This window comes from Labrus mixtus, chromosome 7, assembly GCF_963584025.1.
Source record: "Labrus mixtus chromosome 7, fLabMix1.1, whole genome shotgun sequence".
Classification (NCBI taxonomy): Eukaryota; Metazoa; Chordata; class Actinopteri; order Labriformes; family Labridae; genus Labrus; species Labrus mixtus.
Window position 1 is genome coordinate 5,033,134 of NC_083618.1, and position 23,294 is coordinate 5,056,427.

At 40.8% G+C, this 23,294-nt stretch overlaps 1 protein-coding gene across 1 annotated transcript; it reads right to left on the reverse strand.

Moving 5' to 3' along the window:
* Positions 1-17,317: 17,317 nt before the first annotated feature.
* Positions 17,318-21,909, reverse strand: drd5a (dopamine receptor D5a). The gene has a single exon (XM_061042300.1). The coding sequence runs from the start codon at positions 21,464-21,466 to the stop codon at positions 20,084-20,086; it is 1,383 nt and encodes a 460-aa protein (XP_060898283.1). The 5' UTR covers positions 21,467-21,909; the 3' UTR covers positions 17,318-20,083.
* Between the last annotated feature and the right edge of the window lie 1,385 nt (positions 21,910-23,294).

The window sequence follows — 23,294 nt, forward strand, 5'->3', positions numbered from 1 at the left end:
TGTGGTCACAGGTCAGCACTCAGAGAGACAGCACAGCACCAGGGATCCTGTTACGCCACTTCTACACTATACTATCTGCTCACTCCATACAGCACCATGCTACTACTTGAAAAGGATGACACTGCCCTACTGTCAGAGGCCAAGGCTTGTTTTGTGAGGACTTTCTCTAAGAATTTTAAAAATTTGCCAAATAATGTTCTCCCTCGCTGCAGGACCAGATTAATTATTTATACTCTATACCTTTTTTTTTACCTGCTGTCTCTGCCATATACTTTGTGATGCTCAGACTTTCAAGACTTGTTTCTCTGACATTAATGAAGGCGTATGGGTCGAAAGAACTGCACATTTCTCGGCTCCTTCTGCCCGCAGAGAAAAGTTTTGATTATTCTTTCAACACATAAAGAAAGAGGAGTGATCAGGTCCAGCATTTAATCATCACCCAGTCTCAAGAAGTTACTGTTGCTTGGGAGACTCATGACGTGACATGCATCTGCCCCTTTAAGACAAACAAACTATTCAGTTGTTCTATAATGTCATGTTAATTCAGGAGGAAATATCATCTTGTTTGCCAGTGGATCAGAGCTTGATAGTAATTACACGTTGACTACGGGGATCAGGGGATACAGGATACAACGTAATTGTCACCTCCAGCATCTATAATTGGCATGCACATTTGTGTAGGTACCTGATAAAATGATGACGTCATTGACAGTGATCTTGGGGGACTGGAGTGCAAGTGGCAACTATGAAGGAAATAACTCTAATCATAATTGGTTGCATGCAGGCAGCAATAGCTGCAGTGTAATCAGCATTTTGATTAGAACGCAGAGGCACACAATCGGCACCTGAATAGAGTTGATGACAGAGGTTTCTGACATGGTGGCCTTCCTTGTAACCTCTCTATATGTCCCTGGAGGATGGGCATAGGTGCGTTTTTGTTGTTTTGATAGTTAATCATTGTTTTGGAGCAGCCGTGCAGCTGAGGTCCTGCACAAGAACAGCTGGCTCCGTTTACGAGTGTGAGACTCTTTCTCCAGATGCAGAGAATGAAGACAACATGAAAAGAAGCATCTGCTCACCTCATCACAGAGTCCCTGGTGGAACTAGGGGATGATGTTTCTGAAGCTCTCACAGACATGCTCGCACAAATTTGCCAGGATCTTCGTTATCAGCGCTGCTCCACAGAAGCAGGTTTGGAAGCTCAAAAATCAATTGCAGCATGTACTGAATAAGCTGCTAATTCCCTGTGATGCAAATAGTACAAACTCGACCATGTGTGATAGTATCATAGCCAGTCTGTTTCTATCAAGTGCCATGATACAGGATAGAAACCAATGTCCTGTTCATTGTGAACAACTGACCCTAATATGTGGGTTTATAATGAAAGCATCGTGGGACATTTTAACCCTATATGAGGAGATGAGATTGCTTTCACCACAGTATGCTGATAGGAAACTCAAACCTACATTTCAAACTCAGAAAGATTGAAAGATTAATGAAGGTTATCAAGTTACTCTATCTGTTCTAGTTGCTGGTGTAATAAAGCAACAACACATTTATAGAAGTGAAAGTAGCTATGAAAATATTTTAAATTACATATACATTATAAGTATTTGCATGACACATGAAGCCCAGAAAAGCATTATTATATTGTAAAAGATCATGTCAAGCTGATATACAGTATACTGTAGCTCAAGCTGTGAAAACACTACGATTCGAAGCTTGATCCAAAGGCAACTGGACTGGTTCAAGATCTTCAAGACGTTTCACCTCTTCCCTGAAAGATTTCTTCAGTTCTATCATGACAATGGATGACAAAACACAATATCTATAAGTCTATAAGTCAGTCCTTAAAAACATACTAATTGTCTTTAATTCTGGAGTTGTGTGGAAAAAGACAGATGCTCTCTGCAGGCACTAAACAGCAGCATAATATGCAGCAGGATGCGCTGTTGTTGTGGGAGGGAAATATTGACAGAAGCCAAATAGTTTTGGCAGATGCAAAGGTTGTCTTATTAGTGGAACTGGTGGGATTTGACTTTTTTTTTTGTCATTGAAAATATCTGCATAGATCTACAGAGGGGAGACAAATGTTCCCCCTACATTTATTTAAACGTCATTAATATTTACTTTACAGGTTCTTTCATCTGTGATGATCAAATATTGAACAACCTTGGTCATAGATGTCAGAAATGATCAAGGTGACAGCCTTTGTATGCACGAAGGGGGCTGTAACTTAAAAAAAAGAGTCTGAAGTACTTAAATCCATTCATTATCTCCAGAGTGATGCTAAACTTCATTTCAGAGTTATGTTTATTATTCAGTGTTTCTGATGCTCCCTTCAAATGACAGTTGTGTTTTGCGTCAGCAGCAACCAGCCTTACTTTTAACCACATTTTTTTATATTTCTTATAATTAATCCAAATCCATGCACACATTCATTCTTGGTACTTTCATTTCAAACATTTGAAGCCTTCCTCATTAGGTTTTATTTTTGGTATGCAAATAAAATTGAAAAAGAAGATAAAATTGTTCTGACTTTGGTAATCTGATGCGTTGAAATCAAATCTTAGCTCTCAAGAATTCTACAAGAACTGTTCAATATGATGGGGGAAAAGCCCAAAACTTGCTGCCGTAGTGGACTAGTTTATATTACTTAATTAAGACTCTCAATTTTATCTTTTTTAGTTTATTTCTTTTTTTTACATCAGCACCAGTTGTAATTGGTATTGATGTGCCAATAAAGTTTGTATTTGAATATTCTACAATAAAGGGAAAAAACATCCTTATACATTTATTCATACATTTATAGTTCAGCTGATGTGTTTTGTGCTCCCGTTCATTATGCTAAGTCCAGTTTTCATTTATCCTGTACTTTGATTTTGACCAAAAACCTGAAAAATGAAATGCATTCCAATTAGCAGCAGCAGGATCTTATGTGAAGTCCCAGCAAAGCCTGAACTCAGATTGAGATCATGTCAAATATTGCACCTGGCGTTATCTTGGTGCATGTGATAGCATGCTTGCCTTCGCATCAAGCCAAATGCACAGACTCAGTGACGAGGCGCACTTAAATGAACGTGAAATAATGGGTAACTGTGACTAATCTGCTGTTAAATTTTATGAATACTAGATAATGGAACAAAATAAGCTCAAGTTAGTTCACACTACATGAGCCTGCTCTCTGCAGATTTCTTCTTTTTGTGCAGATTCTCTAAGAGCTTCCAAAGCAGTTGTAAATATAAATAAGACAGCTGCAGACAGAATCCATGTTTCTAAAAAACATCATATGTTATTAGGAAGGAGGTGGTGGACACTAAATCATAAGTTCCAACTTTGTCAATTAAAAGTTTTTATGGGGCCCAACGTTGTGTAATCGTCATTGAAACTTCCATATTCTGATAAAGTAATTTAACTCTCAGTCTCAGACACAGCCGAGCAGCTCTCAGTTCGGTCTCTTAAAAGAAGCTGAAACCAAGGCTCAGTCTTTATCTCATAATTCAGCGCTGTCTACTGTTTAAGGGGAGAATCAGACTAGAGACTGGGCATACAGGGCTGCTCTGTAAAAGTTTATTTTATATTCATGAATTATTGTCTTTCATGGCAGTATTCGCTCTCACATTTGCCATTGTCTCATTTAAGGAAAGCCTCATCATGTTTATGAGCTTTCAACAGGAAGAGGTTGACCGTTCAGACAGGAAGTGCTGAGTTGTTATTACCTATATGATTCCTTTGTGTCTGAAATAGAAAACAACTCAAATGATTACAAAGGTTGTTTTTTTCTGTGACTGAATCAGACACTCATTGGTTACATCAAAGCAAAAAACCTTATAGGAAGAATGTGCAACTTTTTGATCCAGTAGATGTCGCTCTTATGTACCAGCCTTAAACCAAAACAAACTGCTGTTTAGCGACACCTCCGCTATTCTGAAGCCTCCGCTCTCCTCCAGCGGCACACCTCCAACCCCTCTCCACTCGCGTACGCACAAAGGAGTTATGAAATGGTGAGCGCACCATAATTAAGCACCCTTAAGTGCAAGCGGCGGCCAAAATTGTTCTTTGCTCAAGCTGCCATTCCTGTGGCCTGCATTGTTGTGTTAGCAGGCTAATGTTAGCACACTTTGGTTAACTCACAGCTTCATATTGCACATAAATTGTCATGGACTGACCGTGATCTAAAGACACTTGTAACATGCAAATAAGCAGTGAGTAAACTATATTCTTTTCTCTAGAATATAGCTTTATACGCATGCAGGGCCATCTCGTCCATGTAAACACGGCTCAGACAACAGTATAGCTGGCGAGACTCACGCTTCTCACTCATTGCAGTCATGACTCAGAGAGACATTCACAGAGGATTTACTTGATTTCTGCTGTATTTATTTGTAAAATGTTGCACATTATTCCTTTAAGAAACATTTTGTTCATCTATGATTTCCATATCTAGAGGTTATATCTTGTCACAAAATTGCAAGCAACATTAACAACTATAAAATCTCTCTAATTTCATGTTAGCAAGAATCTATTCACTATGCTGAAACACATCTGCACCCTCCTGCAGATAATAATGTACCTAAATAATCCAAATGATTTTATACTCCCATTCAAATGATTGTAAAAAAAGATCACATATAAGTGTAATGTGTCATGATTTGGTTTTGTATTTTGGAGATTTTCTGAGTTTCACATTTTTTGCAAGTGTTGCTTGTTTCCCTTGTGTGTTAATGTTTCCTTGTGTTGATGGGTTCCTAGTTTTGTCTTCAGTGTTTCCTGTTTTATTTTGTCATTTCTTATCCTCGTGTCTCTCCATGTTCTAGTGTGTTTTGTTACATTCTTGAGTTCTCTGTCTTCAGTGTTTCCTGATTTATTTTATAGTTGTCCTCAGTGTTTCTTGTCCTGCCTCTGTGTGTTTCCCTCGGTGTTGATTGCCCTCATTGTCTTCACCTGTGTTTGATTACCCCTGTGTCTATTTAGTCTCTGTGTTCCTTCCCTCATGTTGTCAGATCATTGTTGTAAGTCAGTGTCAAATGTTACATGTCGGTCTTCCTTGTTATTTCCTAGCTGCCCTCAGTGTTTTTTACCCTTGGTGGTTTTTTGTTAAACATTTTGAATTAGTGAATTTTGTTTGCTTTTTGTTTAATGAATATAGTTTTCTTTTTACCTGCAATTGGCTCCACCTCCTTTGTTTCTTTCCCACACCCGTGACATAATGAGCCTGAAAACCTATTTCAATCAACTTCTAACTGTGAGCAAAGCTGCACTAAACACCTCTGAACATTTGAGAAGATAGATAACTTTGTGATTTACACATGCACATTGTTTCAGCCAAGATATTGCATTTTAACCCGCTTTGAAAATAATATTCTGCTATGTGCTTATATGCTGTTTTTCTTGGGATTGTATTTTTGGAATGCAATGTGTTTTTCTGTTTTATGGCATCTCTGCATTGTTAATAGATCATTGTGAACATAAACAGAGGAGATTTAAGGAGACGTTATATAGCAGTAAATCCTCCAAACATTATCATTGCAGATTTGGGCATCCTACATCAGCAGAGCAGAAGGCTTTATTCTGCCGGTTTATGAGTTTCCTATAAACCACGGGGCTTGATCAATGGCAGTTTGGAAAAAGAGACACCATGTCTTTCTAGCCATTCAAGCACACTGAAAGTAACTTAAAACCACAGACTGCGTAGAGAGAGAGAGGAAGTGGATGATGTGGCAGCAAGAGGTGAAGTACGGATTTCTAACAAGCAGATTCTTCTGATCTTCAAAGCCTAGGTGTTTACTACGGATATACAATTATGTCTCACTGAACTGACAGAAGTAATTGGCTTAACGATGCGTTACCAACGCCTGAGCCAGGGTAACACAGTTAATTTCTCCATGATTAAAAAAAAACGTGATCCATTAAATGTAGTCTAAGTTGAAAGATTCACTGTTTTATCTGGAACATTGGGAGTGAAAGTGTGTGACTAGGGGCGGATGTGACATTGATTTCGGCAAGGTTATTCCCAGGTCAATCATTGACTATTTGATAAAACAGGTCAAGCTTGATTTACCGTAATTAAAGGGTTCATTAAGCACTTTTGCAAAGGCGTGTCACTCACAGCCTTTGCCCTTCTTTTCTGAAAGGTGAAGGAAACAGGAAGCTAAGCTGCCTCTCTGCTCTTCCTTAGATGAATGAAACCATTTGAAGATAAGAACAGACGGAAGCACAAATGTTTGTGTGTGTTTTTGTGTCTGCCTGCATGCCTGTCTGTCTGCCTGCGTGAGTGCGTGAATGTGTGTGTGTGTGACTAACAAAAGGAAGAGGCAGCCAGGAGAGGTTTAGGGCAAATCTCTTGTAACAGTGCGAAGTGCACAATGCGTCTTCAGTTAAATGTGTGTTGCATGCACACATGCCATGTGTGTCTGCATGTGTGTGCAGTAGGGATAGGAGTGATTTTGATGAATGTGTCCTGACGGATGGTCTAACCCCCCTAAGCCTGCCTCCATTTCCTCTACAGCCCCCCGTCACGTCTGAATATCGAGGTCAAACCACCTTTCATATCTGGTCCACGTTGCAAGGACACATCAGAGAGAGCAGGAAAACATTTCATCTCTTGAGAATGTTGCAGCTTTCTCAGTCTTACAAGTTTATTAATGATTGCCGAAAATGCATCTGCAGTGTATCTTTAAATTAAGCAAAAATTGGAGAAAGTTGGGGTAAGTTATGGAAATTTGGGATGACCTTCAATTAAATTCTACTTATGAGACAAAAAAAAGCAACATCAACATGCAAGCTTGATTTAAATGCACCAGTGTCACCTCTACATTTGAATTTAATCATAGTTGGTTGAGTTGTCGCTGAGGTTTCCCTCTTCATTTCAGGTCTGACATACATAACCTTAATCAACAGATCCTCCCGTCCATTCCTCAGCTGTCATCTCATGGGAGAAACACTGATCAGCAACAGGATGGAGGTCGGAGGTGAACAACACTGAAGCACTGGCTGAGTGTGTCTCTTACCAGCCTTTCATCTTACTGTCATTTCAGAACACCTGTGTAATTTTCCAAATGTATTTTGCACATGACAGAACAAGAGCTGTATTATTTACTACATCTTTATTACATTTCCCTTACTCAACTGTAGTGCCTAAGTCTGTAATAAGGATTGAACTAACCTCACCTAACCTATTCATTCTGAATTATTACAGGAATTGTTTGAATTGGGCAGTAATGTTTCCTGAGTATCTTCTTCAGCATCAAACAAAGGCGTAAGACTTAAAAATGTATATTTCGAAAAAAAAGCAGACAGACAGCTTCCTGTATACATTTATGCTTCAGTGGCAATACAACAACATCATATATATTTTTTTTAATTCAGTTGAAGTTCTTGTACTTTGAAAATATCATTTTTTTGTGACTTTATAGCTTACTCCACTGTGTGTTCTTGAAGGACATACAGCACTTTTTACTTATCTTAGTTTGTTCAAATACAATGTATGGAACTTAGTAAATCAGTATGAGCAATTACATTTGTGTTGCGTGTGTAAAAAGTATGCAAGGTTGGCGTTAGCTGTAGAAAGAGAGCATGCACATGCTCAGATTGAGAGGGATGAAATGAGAACCTGATCAGAAGATGAGACCCCTATCTCCACCTTCCCTCTTAAGATCAAGCAAGTGGCCCCTATGCACTGGACGGACCGTCTCACACCCACACACACACACACACACACACACACACACACACACACACACACACACACACACACACACACACACACACACACACACACACACACACAAACAGTGACCTAACCTCAACCACTTCCATCCATCAAACATGATCCAATCCCTCATCCCACACCATTGAATTCAAGAATCAGGTGATAGACAGACAAAATGCTCCAATTGAGAAGCTGTTGAAAAGCCAGTACAATATAGCCTGACAGAAGTGATACTTGACTTTGGGTGCATGGGGAAAGATAGAAAGAAAAAAAGTTGGAATTCCATAATGTACAGCTGTACTCTCAAATTTAGATGCACTTTGCAGCAACACGAACTCTTGAGAGGTTCAGAAACCTATGGTTTGTTTAAAAGGAGCCTGGACCTCTAAGTCAGGGGTTATCAAATTGTGGGGAAATTATCCTTCCCTGAAAGAGCATAAACTGCTGCTTTTTGGAGTGATGTGGGAACTTATCCTCCACAGACAGCCAAAACTTGGCAAGTAACACTTAGCTCATCTTTAGCTTCAAGTCCAATACACCTCTAGACCTACAGTTCTGTGACCACAATTCCTTTGACTATCTATCAAATAAAATATCTATCTCTCTGCCTATTACACAATCTGGCTTTGGAGCTACATAAGGACTAATCCATACTTCCTCCTTTCTTCTTCCCGGAATTTGTCTCCTCTCTATACCAATTTTGTCCAATACATTGCAGAAGTAAGACAACCAGATGTTTACACTTGGGTTTTTTTTTTGGAAGGGGGTGTTACGGCTGGCTCAAATGCCGAACATAATAAGGGACACAACACAAAGGTTTTGAGTTCTTTGTTTTTAGTTTATTGACAATTAAACGTAAAGTACCTGAAAAACAAGGAAACAAACTACTGAGGTGTTGCTGTTGTGAAGTTGGGAGAGAGAGTGGTTAATTAGGAGGTCTTGCCTAAATAGACTCACCCTAATTGTCTACAGGTGCTGACAGCCAGGTGAAATCAACAGAAGTCAGCAGAGGGAGCACCAAACAAACAGGAAACAATAGTGATGTAACACTCCCCTCCATAAAGATGGCACATAATGACATCATAACACATAATAATAATAATGTGACATCATTCAAACACACGTGACAGAGCATCAGTAACAACTTTTTCTTTGCCTTTCTTATGGCAAATCTCTAAATCGTAGCTCTGAGCTATGTTGGCCCAACGCATTAGCCTCTGGTTGCTGTTGTACATACGGTTCAAAAACACCAAAGGGTTGTGGTCGGTGTACACAACAACAGGCTGCAAGGAGGAACCAACATATACCTCAAAATGCTGTAGAGCCCATAGCAAAGCCAGGGCCTCCTTCTCAATAGTGCTGTAGTCCTGCTGAGCCTGTGAAAACTTTTTAGAAAAGTAGCACACAGGGTGGTCAATGCCTGCCGGATCTTCCTGAATCAGAACAGCTCCCGCACCCGTACCACTAGCATCAACCTTGAGCTTGAATGGAACAGCAAAATTTGGGGCAGCAAGGACTGGTGAGTTGTAAAGGACAGCTTTAACTGCTTTAAAGGCCTGCTCACATCTGGAATCCCACACTAACTCTCTGGACGGACTGACAAGATCAGTCAGTGGAGCAACAATGGTAGCAAAGTTACGACAAAAAGCTCTATAATAACCCGCTAATCCAAGGAAACGCTGCAACTGCCGTTTAGTAGTGGGGGCTGGGTACTGAGCGACAGCAATGATCTTGGCTGCAATAGGGCGAACCTGTCCCTGACCTACTTCTTTGCCAAGGTAAGTAATGGTAGCTTTAGCAAATTCACATTTACTCAGGTTCAGAGTTAATGAAGCCTATCAAACACAGTGCGCAAAGTGTCCATGTGACTCTCCCAGTCAGGTGAATACACGAAAACATAATCTAAATAGGCCTCACAATTAGGTACACCAGACAACACTGTCCACGTAAGTCGTTGAAAGGTGGCAGGGGCATTACACATGACAAACGCCATAAAGGTGTACTGAAGGAAATTTTCAGGGGTGACGAAAGCAGAGATGTCAGGCGCTTTCTGGGTTAATGGAACCTGCCAATATCCTTTTAACAAGTCCAGCTTTGTCACAATACATGCCATCCCTACTTTGTCAATGCAGTCTTCAACATGGGGAAGAGGGAAGGAGTCAGCCTTGGTAACACTATTAACCTTCCTGTAGTCCGTGCAGAACCTAGGAGTTTTGTCGGCTTTTGGAACAAGAAAACAAGGTGAACTCCATGAGCTATTACTTGGAACTGCAAGACCATTGGTGAGTAAATACTCAACCTCTTTCCTCAGTAATTCCTTCTTAACAGGATTAACATGATAAGGATGCTGTTGACTGGAGTGCTATCCCCTACATCAATGTCATGTTGCAGGACATTTGTGCGAGTGGGCACATCTGAAAACAGAGCCAGATGGCTATGTATCAGCTGACAAACATCCAACCTTTTAGAGGCAGGAAGATAAGAAACTTGAGCCTCTAAGTTTTCCAATAACTGAGAGTTCTGAAGCCTGGTACCCAATGCTTCTTTGGCCAAGCCATCATCATCAGGACAAATGGTAACAACTAAAACCGTACCAACACAACTGACTTCCTTCGAGGGGTTTTGTCCCCCTTGGGACCGAACAGCATGAGACTTCAACATATTCACATGGCAAACACGAGTCATACGCCTTCTGTCTGGAGTACCAACAATCAGTGTCAGTCAGCTTCTTTTCAACAACATACGGTCCGGAAAACCTGGCTTGCAACACTGACCCAGGTATCGGCAGTAGAACCAGTACCGAGTCTCCTGGGTGAAAAGAGCGCTTAACAGCGTTTTTGTCGAATCGTTGTTTAATTTTAACTTGAGAGTCTGCCATGGCCTCTTTAGCCACTTCACACGCATTGTGGAGACTCTGACATTAGTTGCTCACAAAGCAACTTCAAAGGTCCCTTGACTGTGTTGCCAAAAAACAACTCTGAAGGGCTGAACCCCAGTGACTCTTGCACAGTTTCACGGATTGCAAACAACAATAATGGAATACCTTCATCCCACTCAGGACCATGTTCGAGACAGTAAGTGTGGAGCATATACTTAAGAGTCTGGTGAAAACGCTCTAGCGCCCCCTGGCTCTCAGGGTGATAAGCACTAGAAACCTGATGCTTCAGTCTCAGAACCTCTAGAACCTGATTAAACACCTTGGACATGAAATTACTTCCTTGATCAGTCTGAATAACTTTCGGTAAACCAAAAGTAGTACAGAAGCTCCCGGACAACTGCTTTAGCCTTAAGCGAACGCAGTGGTATTGCCTCAGGATAACGCGTGTTTGCACACATGATGGTCAAGAGATATTGATAGCCAGATTTTGATTTGGGGAGAGGGCCTACACAGTCCACAATGAGTCTCTCAAAAGGCTCCCCTATAATAGGAATAGGCTGAAGGGGTGCGGGAGGAACCACCTGGTTTGTGTATTATTCCCCACTTTCTACCTCTCCTGGAGTCCTCTGACGCCCACCAGGGCAAGCACGCCTCACTATCTGAAAATTCTGCCCAAGCCAAGTACGCAGGAAATTATCCAGAAAGCACTTACTGTGATCTCAATGCAGAAATTTGGTTTAAAAGAGGATGAAATGGGGTTGGTTCCATGACCTCTTTATCAACCAGTTTTAACTGCATTAAATACAGGTACAACATCAAAGTGGCAGAAAACACTTGAAATTTGTATAAAATAAATAATTTGTTCATTTTTGAAAGAGTGGTGGAAAAAGAACACTTTTGCAGCATTTCTCTTCTCCTGGTATATGAAATTCCATCAATGCAAAGGCTGTTCAGTTTTGACATATATGCTAAGAAGACATGGACTTGACCCTTAGGTGCTGATGACACATCAGCACCTAAGGGTCAAGTCCATGTCCTTTTTGTTTGTAATACACTGCTTAGTATTGTAATAATTTTAACTGCAATATATTTATATGGGCTAAGACTTGAAAATGTCCATGTGTGAATCTTGTTACAGAAGCAGATATAAGGTGAAATCTGGACCAAACATAGACGTCTAATCAGTGTACTCAAATAATGGGAAAAAAGAAAAACCTTTTTTTTGACGGTTGGAAAATAACAGATATAACTTATTATGCCAATGTTGCAGTTGATTGTTGGTCTGTAGCTGGGGGTTAGTGTTTGGTCTTTGATCCGTTTGTGTCTAATACAGAGTAGTTATTTCAATCAGAAAGGCAGAAATAGATGTCTCTACCTTAGTGGGATCTTTGGCAGTGGCAGGACGCAGCTATAGTTGCAGGCCACAAGGTCATAGTGGATCTGTATTTGGACTCAATGATTTGAATGTAAGAAAAAGCCGACTCACACAAAGAGGTTGATCCAAAAAGAGTTGTCAGGTTTAAGGCACATCTTCTGAGGATGGGATACTTTAGTTCCAGCAGTAGGATCCAGGACTTTCCGTTGGTGTTGCCCAGGATTTGATCTCAATGTTATTTTGCAGTATCAGGAACAGTGACACTATTTTGGAAGCAATGTCATCCACATCAATACTTGCACCTAATGGAAAACACATAAAGCTGGCAAAAGACTCAATGGATGCAAAGCCGGTGAAACGCTTCTGAAATTCTGAAAAGATACTCTGAACTTGTGCATCCTAATGTGCAATTTCACGCTGTGTGAGGACTTTGCCCTGACGTTGTAATTCTGCCTGCATGTGAGGAAGGGTCATAGCGGTGCAGCCTTCTTGACAGCAGTTGTAGCTTGCTTCTAAATGTGCTCACTGAAGTGATCATGTCCATTACATCTTTATCTTTTCCGTGCAGCTCTAAATTAAGCTGGCCAGTGAGATCTGAAAGAAATTATTAATCATGAAGCCACTGGGAGTCCTCTAGCTTTGCATATTCTACATGTGTTGAAAAATTCAGAAAATTCTTGATTTCAGGCAACAATTAATTGAATCTCGCCAGAGATTTATCTCTGCTTAACCCCCTTACATCTGTATGCTACTGCATACATCTGTGAGGTCTGCCCCTGTCTCCTCCGAGTGAACATGGAATAACCTCCTCTGTAGACTCCTAGCCCGCATGGAGCACACAATCTTCATGGCGACATCCATCACTTCATTCATATTTAAATCTTCCTACACAATGATTGCTGGTGATTTACACAATGTTTATAAAGAATGTCTGGGCAAGATTCACTTTGTTTGTATGGTGGACGATATTCTGTGATTGTTGAATGCAGCCTCTCACCTGTCCCCTCGCCCACTCACTAATCAGGCCAGCTTAAATTTGAGCTCCTATCTCAGTTGGCCTACGGTACCCCGATCTCAAGAGCTATTATTTGTGAAGCCTCACGGTGGCGAGTAGGGTGGCTCAGCTATGAGTTATGATACTTTTTAGTAACAGTTGGGTTTCCTTTTAGGTTTGTCAAACAGCTGCTGTTAATGCGCCCTTTAAGTATCCCTTCTTTCTATTCACCCTTTAAGTAGTCTCTTTAGTATATCCTTTTGTATTATATTTTGTAGCCTTTAATGTACCTTTTTTATTTCTAACCTTTAGTGCACACTTGATAGACTCCTTTAAAGCCCCTTTTTTGTACCTCTTTTTGGCTCCTTAAACCCATCGTTTTGGTTGTGTTTATTAGTTTGGTTCAATTGTTTATACTGTATTGTTTCTTTACTTTCGTGATATCCTTGACTTTTTTGTTTATTAGTTGGTTAATTCCAGTTTATTTTAACCTTAAACTAACTGGGTTCTGGTTATGTTCATTTTATTTGGTTGTTCAATTATTTTTTGTTTAGTTTTTCTTTCAGCAGCTGAGCCGCTTAGTTCGGAGGCTAGGCAATCAGGGTGAGCGTCCCCCCCCCCCTGTGTGCCTTATCAAATTACAAGAGCAATCAGTTTTGCTGTGTATTTCCTGGGGTGCAAGCACCACGGTGGCGGCGTGGGTTCTTCTTTGCCACCACCTTTGCCACATTCGAACAGTGCAATAATCCCTCTGGTGAGGCCTTTCATCGCTAGAGTTCAATCAGCTGTAATTGAGAAGAGCTAGGAGTGGGGAAATTTGCTTTTGTTAACAAATTCCAGGAAGGCATTGAAAATATCTACACCTCTTTGTGTGTCCTTTCAATGGCAAAAAGAGTAGCTCTTCCTTGGCACTTGTGTCTCCCAAAACCATTGTACTAAAAAAACTGTGCCACATCCAGCATGTCAGTCGACTTGTCAAATAGGAGAAACACTTGCATGCCTCAATGTCCCTCGAGTTACTCCTCCACATCCACAGCCATTGCCTCACATTGCCGTGTAACAGTATTCCTGCGTAACTGCACATCCTTAAAGGCAGCAAGCCAGATTTATTATTAAAGACACCAAAAAGGACGTCTGCAGCCTCAATAAACACTAACCAATTTAGAAACATGGCTAATGTATAGGGCTCCACAGTGTGGTTCTGGACGTAAAAATGAGCGCAAACAAAAAATCATTTGATGATCTGTCTACAATAGGCATAATCTGAGGAATCAGGTTCGATGTAAATCCTTAGTCGGGAACAGGCCTACTAATGTACCGCTTGTCAAAGTTCAATACTGATATATTTTTATGTGTCAATCAATCCCATGGGGTTGTTGCTTAGCTAGTGTAGCGTATCATACTAACAGAACCTACTGCGTAACAACAGGCATGCTAGCTGTCATGCCAAAACAGATTTCAATGTTTTCCAAAGAACTCAAGGGGAGTTACAGCTTCCTTCAGGCAGTTCCAGACAATGATTACGCAGCGTTTTCGCACACTGCAAGTGTCCATTTTCAATCGGCAACAGTGGAAATGCTGACATAGGTACCCACTGCTAATAATATCATTTTCTCACCTACCAAGCCAGAGATACATACGGAGTGATTTTGAGGCTGTAGAGATGGAACAGGGTTGATATACAGTATTTAAGATTTAGTTCTTTGTAGTTCCTTACCCTCAAGAGAAATCCTTTGTACAGGTAAACTACATCTGGAACCTACCTTTAGCAGTGAGGGCTTGTAGGAAAGTGCCTTCACAGTGAAGTCATCAAAATTAACGACACCAGTAAACTAGTTAAAATGATTTGTGTTTTGGTATTGATAATCTGTAGATGTGTTTTTAAGAATAATTATACTCACAAGGGGGCATTTTCTGCACATTGATTACTTTGACTTTTATACCTCAACTACATTTTGTATGTATTTTAGCTATATTTTGATGCAATATGCAGGGCTTTTCATGGTATTAGAGTATAATAAAAGATAAATCAAGTCCAATATGTCTCTCTGAGTCATGACTGTCAACAATGCCTAAGAAATGCGAATCCTGCTGGCTGTGTTGCTCTTGGAGCTGTGTTTACATCAGGTTTACATGGACAGGATGGCCAACTGCTCCCCTAGCGCATAAAGCTGTTTTAGTCAAGGACCAGAGGAAAAAAAGAATAATATAGCCTACTCACTGCTTATTTTAATGACATCAAGCGTTTTTAGATCACAGTCTTTTCTGCGTAAATTTACATGAATGTACATGGAATGTGAAGCTACAAGCTAAGTGTTCTTACATTAGCCTAATAACACAACTATGCAGGCCTTGGGCAAATGCAGCTCTGAGCCAAGGACAATCTGTCTGCTGCTTGCGCTAAACTTTCTCGTGTGTACCAAGTGGAAGGGGGTTGGAGGTGTGTCACTGGAGGAGAGCCGAGGCTTCAGAATAGCGGAGGTGTCTCTAAGCAGCAGTTTTTTTTGGTTTCATGCTGGTGTTCAAGGGCGACATCTACTAGATCAAAATAAATCGCACATTCTTCCTTTAAGATGCTTGTATTTGCACTTTTTATGTTATCATTATTACACTTCTGTAATACATTCTTAGAATCATATTAGATAGTTATTTTAATTTGAAGTCATAAACCTGATGCATGCAATTCAGAAATATAATCTTTTGTATTTTATGGCTTCTTTTTTCCCAACTTGGCTTCCACATTACCCATAATGCAACATACCTGCCAAAAGCTGGGTTTTTATAAAGCGGCAACCTCCGGTCTTGAAAAATGAAGTCAATGCGGAATTGAAAATTCCTGCAGTTCATCGAGTGTCCGCTTGAGGCTGGCTCCAAGAACACCGGAAGTCACATACACATGACTGGCAAAAAAGCTGTTTTTACAGCAGAAGTAAACCTGTTTACAGCCTTGGTACAACTACTAAATAGGTCTGATTAGTCATTGTCATCACTGGCACACACTGTGCAGGGGTGAATTTTTTAAAACAGCTCCGTTCTGATTTTGAAAACCTGACATGATTGTAAGGTGGGCACGATATAACGGTTCATCAAGAGGCTTAAAACTCACCTCAGCTTCGACTCCAAGCCTGTCGCTTTCAGGGTTGACTGAAAGTTAGGCTGAGACAGGATTTCCATCATGGCGGCAGCTGCCGATGAGCTGCCGGCACCCCCTGTCGTAACAGATGGCTGACAACACTCAGGCTTCGTCCATTAATATTTACAGTCTATGGGTTTTATGCTGTTTTATTTTCTTACCCTATCTAATTTTAAGTCCTAGTTTACATCTATGTCAAGTCTACATTAGATTTTATGCAGAATGTATGTTACACCCACTTAATCTTTATCCTCATGTGCAGTTGTAATGCCCAAGACCAGTTATAAATGTTGAAGTGTGAAACTGTTACTGTTTTTAAAGGTGTTTTTTATGTAGGGTTTATACTATTTGTATACCTGTCATACAGGACTTGTGGCAGTAAATGTATTCATAATGGTATGAAATCATAAAACAACAGGGACCCCCGGGGTGATTGGTACAGTTTGGACTTTTCTTTATTCTATACAACTGCAATGATAATTACCTGCATTCAGAATCAAAGTCCAATTCAGACAAAATGTATGCAAAATGCAGCGTATAGATGGAGGTTTGCTGTTTGCTCACTTTTGTGTGCAGTATTTTTTTTCTGGTGAAAAGACTGGACTGAAGGTTTGTGTTGGCAGTTCAACAAGAGTGCCTGCTGAGGTATATTGTTCTCTCGCATGGCTTTATGTGCTGATAAGGTGCTGCATTGATATCGTTTCGAAGAAAAGAAAGCTCTAAATCCTCATTTGCATAGAATAGATGGAATCGTGTAGAGCAGAGCCACTTCACTGGAGTCTGCTCTCTTTGTTACATTACATACATTTGCCTCTATGTACACACACCTGCTGTCTGAACCTGTGGGAGACAGGTCAGTCTGAGGAACTGAATTGGAGGAGCAGAAGAAGCACACCATGCAAACACTACATTTAAAGTATTTTGGGTCTGATGGGGACCTCTGTTGGATGTCTTCTCTTGCTGTACGTTTCTCTGACAATCTTTCCTGTCATCCTCCCCACACACAGACACACACACACACACACACACACACAGACACACACACCTAAACATTCTCTCAATAGTGTGAAGGTCAGAGTTGCATATGCATGAGTCACTGCTGAGTGTGGTAAAACTGAAGTTACATTAAAGGTGAAAACCCTCCAACCTTGCAGTGTTTATCCCTTTGTGAAAAGACATAAACTCTAATGTCACCTTCAGGAACATAGCAGAGAACTCTGTACCGCTCAGCATGACAGCATTTTATTAGACAAATGATGACACATTTCACACTTTGAAGGACATCCATATACATTCAGATCAGGTCATCTGTACAGTACAAAGATAGAGAGAGGTGTGGGAGAGGTGATGTACGACATCCAGATGTGTTGGCCCAGTGGCCTGCAGGTGACTGGGAGATTTCCATGGCAACAATCATTCTAGTTGACAAAACATGTTAGCCTTATTGTGTCTGTGTTATTGATTCACTCCTACAGACATCTTTGGTCATTCAGGACAGTCCTGACAATTTGGTCAGGGTACTTTCTATTTTATTTTGAGTTGAAACTCGAGAAAAAACATGAATTTAATTATGTTAGTTAATCATGATCAAGTTTGAGTATGTAACTGATAACGTAACGATCCGTTAATTAGTGAAAACTTAAGGAACAAACCAATAAGAACTAGAACATTGATGAATCATTTCAGTACTTTAAGTTCTGAAACAACCAGTTAAAAATCACAAAACAAGTTTAAGATCATTCATGAGTTAGGATACTGTTTTTTAAGCAGTCCTACGTTACTTGTACGTGGCTGCATCAAACTGGCTGGTCGCAGAGTCATGAGGTGATGTTTTAGGAGTTTGTGTCTGTAAGTTATAATAACTTGACACAATTGTGACTTGATCTTTGGTAACACATCTTGTGTAACCTCTGATCTCTCGCACTTTAGAGGTGGGCATGTCAGTGTGTACAAATCCAATTTTTTTCTGCATGCTTTCCTTGACATGACAGCTGGGCACTGAGAGTTTTTTCGATAGTTTTAAATTTTCCCTTAATCTGAGTTCTATTTAGCTAAGGTTAGCTTACAAGCTAATGCCCTATTATCAGTGGTTTTGATAGTCATTCCTAAATCAATGCAAATGAAGTAGATGTCTGTCTTCATTATGGAGAGATGACTTTTGATTTGACACGTTTTCACTCAGAAATTCCTATCATTTCCTTTTTTAGTTCAGAAAAAGGCAACAGGCAGACTTGAGCTAAATATCCAATTATTCCTTTATGCCTTTGTGAAAACAAAACTTCATACTGAGCATTATGATCACCGTTGACCCAAATTGTTAAACAATCTTCTGAATGTTTAGCTGCTGTGTTTATAGCAATAGCTGCTTGAAGTTTGTATTTAAAATAAAAAGTTCTGTACAATTTCAGGAATATGTTTTTTTTTTTTATTTAAACAGAGAAATCCTGTTTCCATTATGGATTGTTCTCACACATGGCAGCATTTTAGTGGTGTAATTACGGACATCTCAGGATGATGCTCCTATTAATTAAAGGGCTACCACAGAAGTGCATACTCCAAAGACATTGGTTAAGAAATGATGGACTACACAGTCACTACTCAGTAAGAAATATTGGTACTTTAGATGTGTAAAAACACATGTATGTTCACGTGAGAATGAGTACTTTTGTGCCTGGTTCAATCAGAGTTAATCAGAAGCAACTCGTGAGGAAAGTGATCAATAAAATGGATTCACTGATATCCATGAGCTGATCAATACCTAATGATTTAATCATATGTAGCTCCCTTGTCTGTTGGCTAGGAATTCATGATGACCTATTATAGTATCCTCCACTGGGAGTAATTATGAGGGAAGCACAATGACTCATCAGTATTTAAGTTCACTTTGGTTTGTTCCTTACTCCTTCCATAGTTGTTGTTTTTAAATGTCAGATCAATATTTCATCGTAAACTTACCATGAGCTATTCTCTGAAGTTTGATTGTGACTTACTTAAGCTTTCTCGTCAACTTTTGAAAAGTGAGACTGTTGTATGATTTTCTCTTCTGTTGTTACTCTAGTTTAATATGACCTGACAAAGCAGAGCCATTCAGTAGTTTTGGCCTCGATGAGAAATGAGTTACAAAAGTTACAACTCTGACGGCTAGAACGATTCTGTGGGTTTTAGACAAAGTCTTTAATCTGGATCAGCGATTCCAGTGTAAACAAGCTCACTTTTATGCGTTTGAAGCAGAGGACTTTGTGCCTTTTCACATCGTGAAATGCTCCATCAAAGGCTCCTGCCATCTGAGCCTGATCCAACTGCATAATAATAATCAGTGAGGTGATGAGGTGTGTGTGCTGGGGTAATCGCTGGGGTGAGTGCAGAGGGTAAACACGTTAATACTGCATTTTGGCATCATTTATCTATTCTCTATTCAACACATTCCTTTTTCATGTCTCGAAACTCGAAAAAAAAGCTGTAAGGCGCTGAAATGACTGCATTTTGTTTTCTTGGTAAGGCTGCCCTCAGTTTTCAAACTCACTGGAAAGTGGGCACTGGATGCACATGAGGTTTATAAGCAGCAAAAGTTCTGTATATTATGGTTCCTCATGTTAATCTTTACAAACATTTCCACCCCTCCAAGCGGATGAGACAAGGACGCTGCGAGTAATGCCTTCGAGTAAACAACAGCTTCAATTACACTGAACCTTTAAACAAATGAACACAAACTTTACTTGTCATATAAATTAACACCTACACATCACTTTTTTCAGAACAGGACGACAACATCACATGTCATTTATAACGCAAACCGGCAGCAGGAAATATGCCTGGTGGCTTCAGAATCCTGCTGAAGTGTCCATGAGCAAGTCACTATAGATCCCTCAGTAGGCTATAACATGACACGTGGGCTCCATGTGGACAGGAGCTTTTGGGACTGTTAAGGAGCAGAATGGACGATGGAATTGATGTCAATACATCCAATTACGCACGTTGAGACAAAGTTGGAGTCAATGTAATCCATTTGGTGTAAACGGGGACATCGTGTCAAGGCTGATGTCTGCCTCACAGTCCTCCAAGTCACAAATTGAGTCGGTGGCGTTCTCGTTGTTGTGAGAAAACTGTGAAATCCTGTCAAAAGTCTCCTCGTGCTCAATACATTCAACCACGTTGGGGATCATGTTGACGTAGGCGTTCGCGATTTCCTTGTGGATGAGGGTATCTTGGTTATATGAGACCAGCTCGTTGCTGATGTTGACTGTCTCCACTGGAGTGTTAGAGCAGAAATTGCGACAGCCCAACAGGCTCGCGAAGGCCTTCCTGAATTCGGCGTTGAAGGCGTAAATGATGGGATTGAGGGAGGAGTTTGTCCAGCCAAACCACACGAATACGTCAAAAGTAGTCTCGCTTACGCAGGGCAGACCAGCGTCCCGGTCTGTGGTCGGTCTGTCGCAGAACGGGACCATACAGTTCAGGACGAAAAATGGTAACCAGCAACACACAAAGACACCCATAATCACCGACAGAGTTTTGAACACTTTGGTTTCCCGTTTAATCGACGTTTTCAAGGTGTTGTGGTGTTGGCACTCTATTCTGTTAGTCCTGCAACTTTGTGCGTGCTCTGCCGCTCTCTCCAGGGAGGCTATTCTTCTAATTTGTATTTGTGCAATTCGGTATATTCTAGTATAAGTCACAATCATAATTGCAACGGGAATATAGAAACTTATCAAAGACGAGGATATAGCGTACTCTCTGCTTAGGCTGGAGTCGCAGTTTTCCTCCACCTGCCGAATAGAGGAAGAGTTGTCCATCCCAGTCATGTCCTCCCCGCTGGCTTTGTGCCAGTTTAGCTGGACCGGTATGAATGAAATGAGCACAGACAGCGTCCAAGTGATGCTTATCATAACAAAGGCAACTCGCTGGGTCATTTTCCTCTCGTAGCGGAAGGGACTGGAAATTGCCCAGTATCTATCCATGCTTATGATGCAGAGGTTGAGGATGGACGCGGTAGAACACATAATGTCAAAAGCGACCCAAATATTACAGAAAGTGCCAAACGGCCAGTACCCCGCCATCTCTGCCACAGCTTTCCAGGGCATCACAAGGACAGCCACGAATAAATCCGACAGAGCCAGAGAGACGATAAAAATGTTGGTGACTTTGGTCCGCAAGTGCCGAAAGCGCAACACCGCGGCGCAAACCATGATGTTCCCCAACAGAGTCCATAGGATGAGCAGGCACAGTAGGCAGCCCGTCATTGTGCGCAACACCATATCCTTCCTCCAGTCGTTTGTCGCCTCCGTTTCGGTGCTGTTCCTCATAATCTCTCCGAGGGGTGCCGGCGCAGAGTCAATCCCCTGCACCGATGAGATATATTTGGCTGGGTTCTCCATGTGTCTCTTCAAGTAAAACCACAGTACATTGCTCCGTGCGCGGGGACAGGAGCAATTATCAGCCACTCACCGGGTTGCCCCCGTTGTCCCGATCCGCTGACAGCCTGATCCGGAGTGCAAAATAGACGGAGTGAAAGAAGTAAGCGCGTTAAAACTGATCCAAGCGGCGCGCCAGGTGCGCTGGGGGGCTGAAACGCAGCGAGCAGTTGTGAGCGCATGTTGCAGCCTTGCCGGTCGGGTCGTCTGACCTGGCTTCTTCTGTGAATATCTGTGTCCACGGTATCCTGCGCGCTTTGGGTGAGGAAGACCTTTACAACCCTAACACACTCTAGCCCTGCCAGGGCTGGCCGCAGACCACATCACGCCTCCTTTGTGCGTGGCGTTACGCACAGCGGTGCGCTGCGTTGGAGAACGGGTGTAAGAAATCCTTCAACATTTTAAGTTATTTTTTGTTTTTGTTTTGTTTTATTTCGTTTTGTTTTGACAATTTAAGTTGCGAAATTACAAAGTCAACATCAGTTGAGAGTTGGAAATCGGCTTTTGCGCACGGGTATATTTCAGACCTGCAAACAGAAAATAAATTGTGGAAGGCTTTCGTTGCAAAATAAAGTGTTTGTGGATTATATGACCTATACTAAAATAAGATGCAGACACACTCATCCATTTTCCAAACAAGTATACAATTAAATACATAATTTAAACTACAACTGAGGTACTTTCATAAAGAAGCATCAGTCTATGATCAGCACTGAGGGAGCTGTCCATGGTGCTGAAAAAGCAACAAACAGATTGGAGCACAATTTATCAATGTATGTGCCAATGAATATACCAGTATATTTGTTTACTGCTTTAAAATATGAATTACGACGACGTTGTATGATATTTAAATCACCAGGACCATTATCTGTCTGATTTGCAGCTAAACGCACGACTAGTTCAGTTAAGACATTTAATTTCTGACCGATATTATAAAACTGTTTAATTTTAAATGCGTGTGTTTTCAGGCGCAGGTTTTTTTTCCCTCTTGAAACTCATCTTGCCCTCTGACGACAGTAGGTCACTTTTCAGAGGTTTCTGAATGGGTGAGTCCCATTTACGACTCACAGCAAACATGTTAAACCAGGAACATCAGGCGCGCTCTGGGTCACATTATCGTGCTGCTGCAGCAGCGGCAGCAGAAGCGTTTCCGGCTTGGAAACGTCACGGATATTTTTAGATGTGTCTGCGTGCCTGTCAGATCGTTGTGACACTACGTCAAAATAATCTCCCAACGCCTGATGCCAAATTCTCTGGACTAACCTATAATCTCGGGATGTCATGCTTGGAGGCACCCTATCAAGAGACAATATTATATGAACCTCTTTGTCGACCATGCTCAGAAAATCCTTTCTAAAATGCGATCATGTAAAATAATCAAATCAAATTTCATTTAAAATCAGCTATTTTGTTGAATTATAATTACATTACACACCCTGAAAGCACATGCATTTTTGTGGAAAATAAAAAGTTGTAAAAACTTCAGTCAGCTGTATTCCCCCCTCAAATTCAGCTGCGGTCGAATGTGTTCTGTAAATATTGTTGAATGAAACTGGACTTATGAAGGACTTGATGGCGCAGGCCGATCTTGTTATCAACACTAGAGCTGTTGGACTGTTATGAGTTAAAAAAATGTATAAATATTTAGCGCCACCCTGTGGTACAAAGTTCTATTACAATATCTGCCCAAAAGTTCAGCAGAAATGTCCTCAACGAGAGCACAAGAAAAGTAGATACAATAAAAAAAAAGATGCAACACAAGAGATGTGACAATGGAAAAGTTTTTACCAAA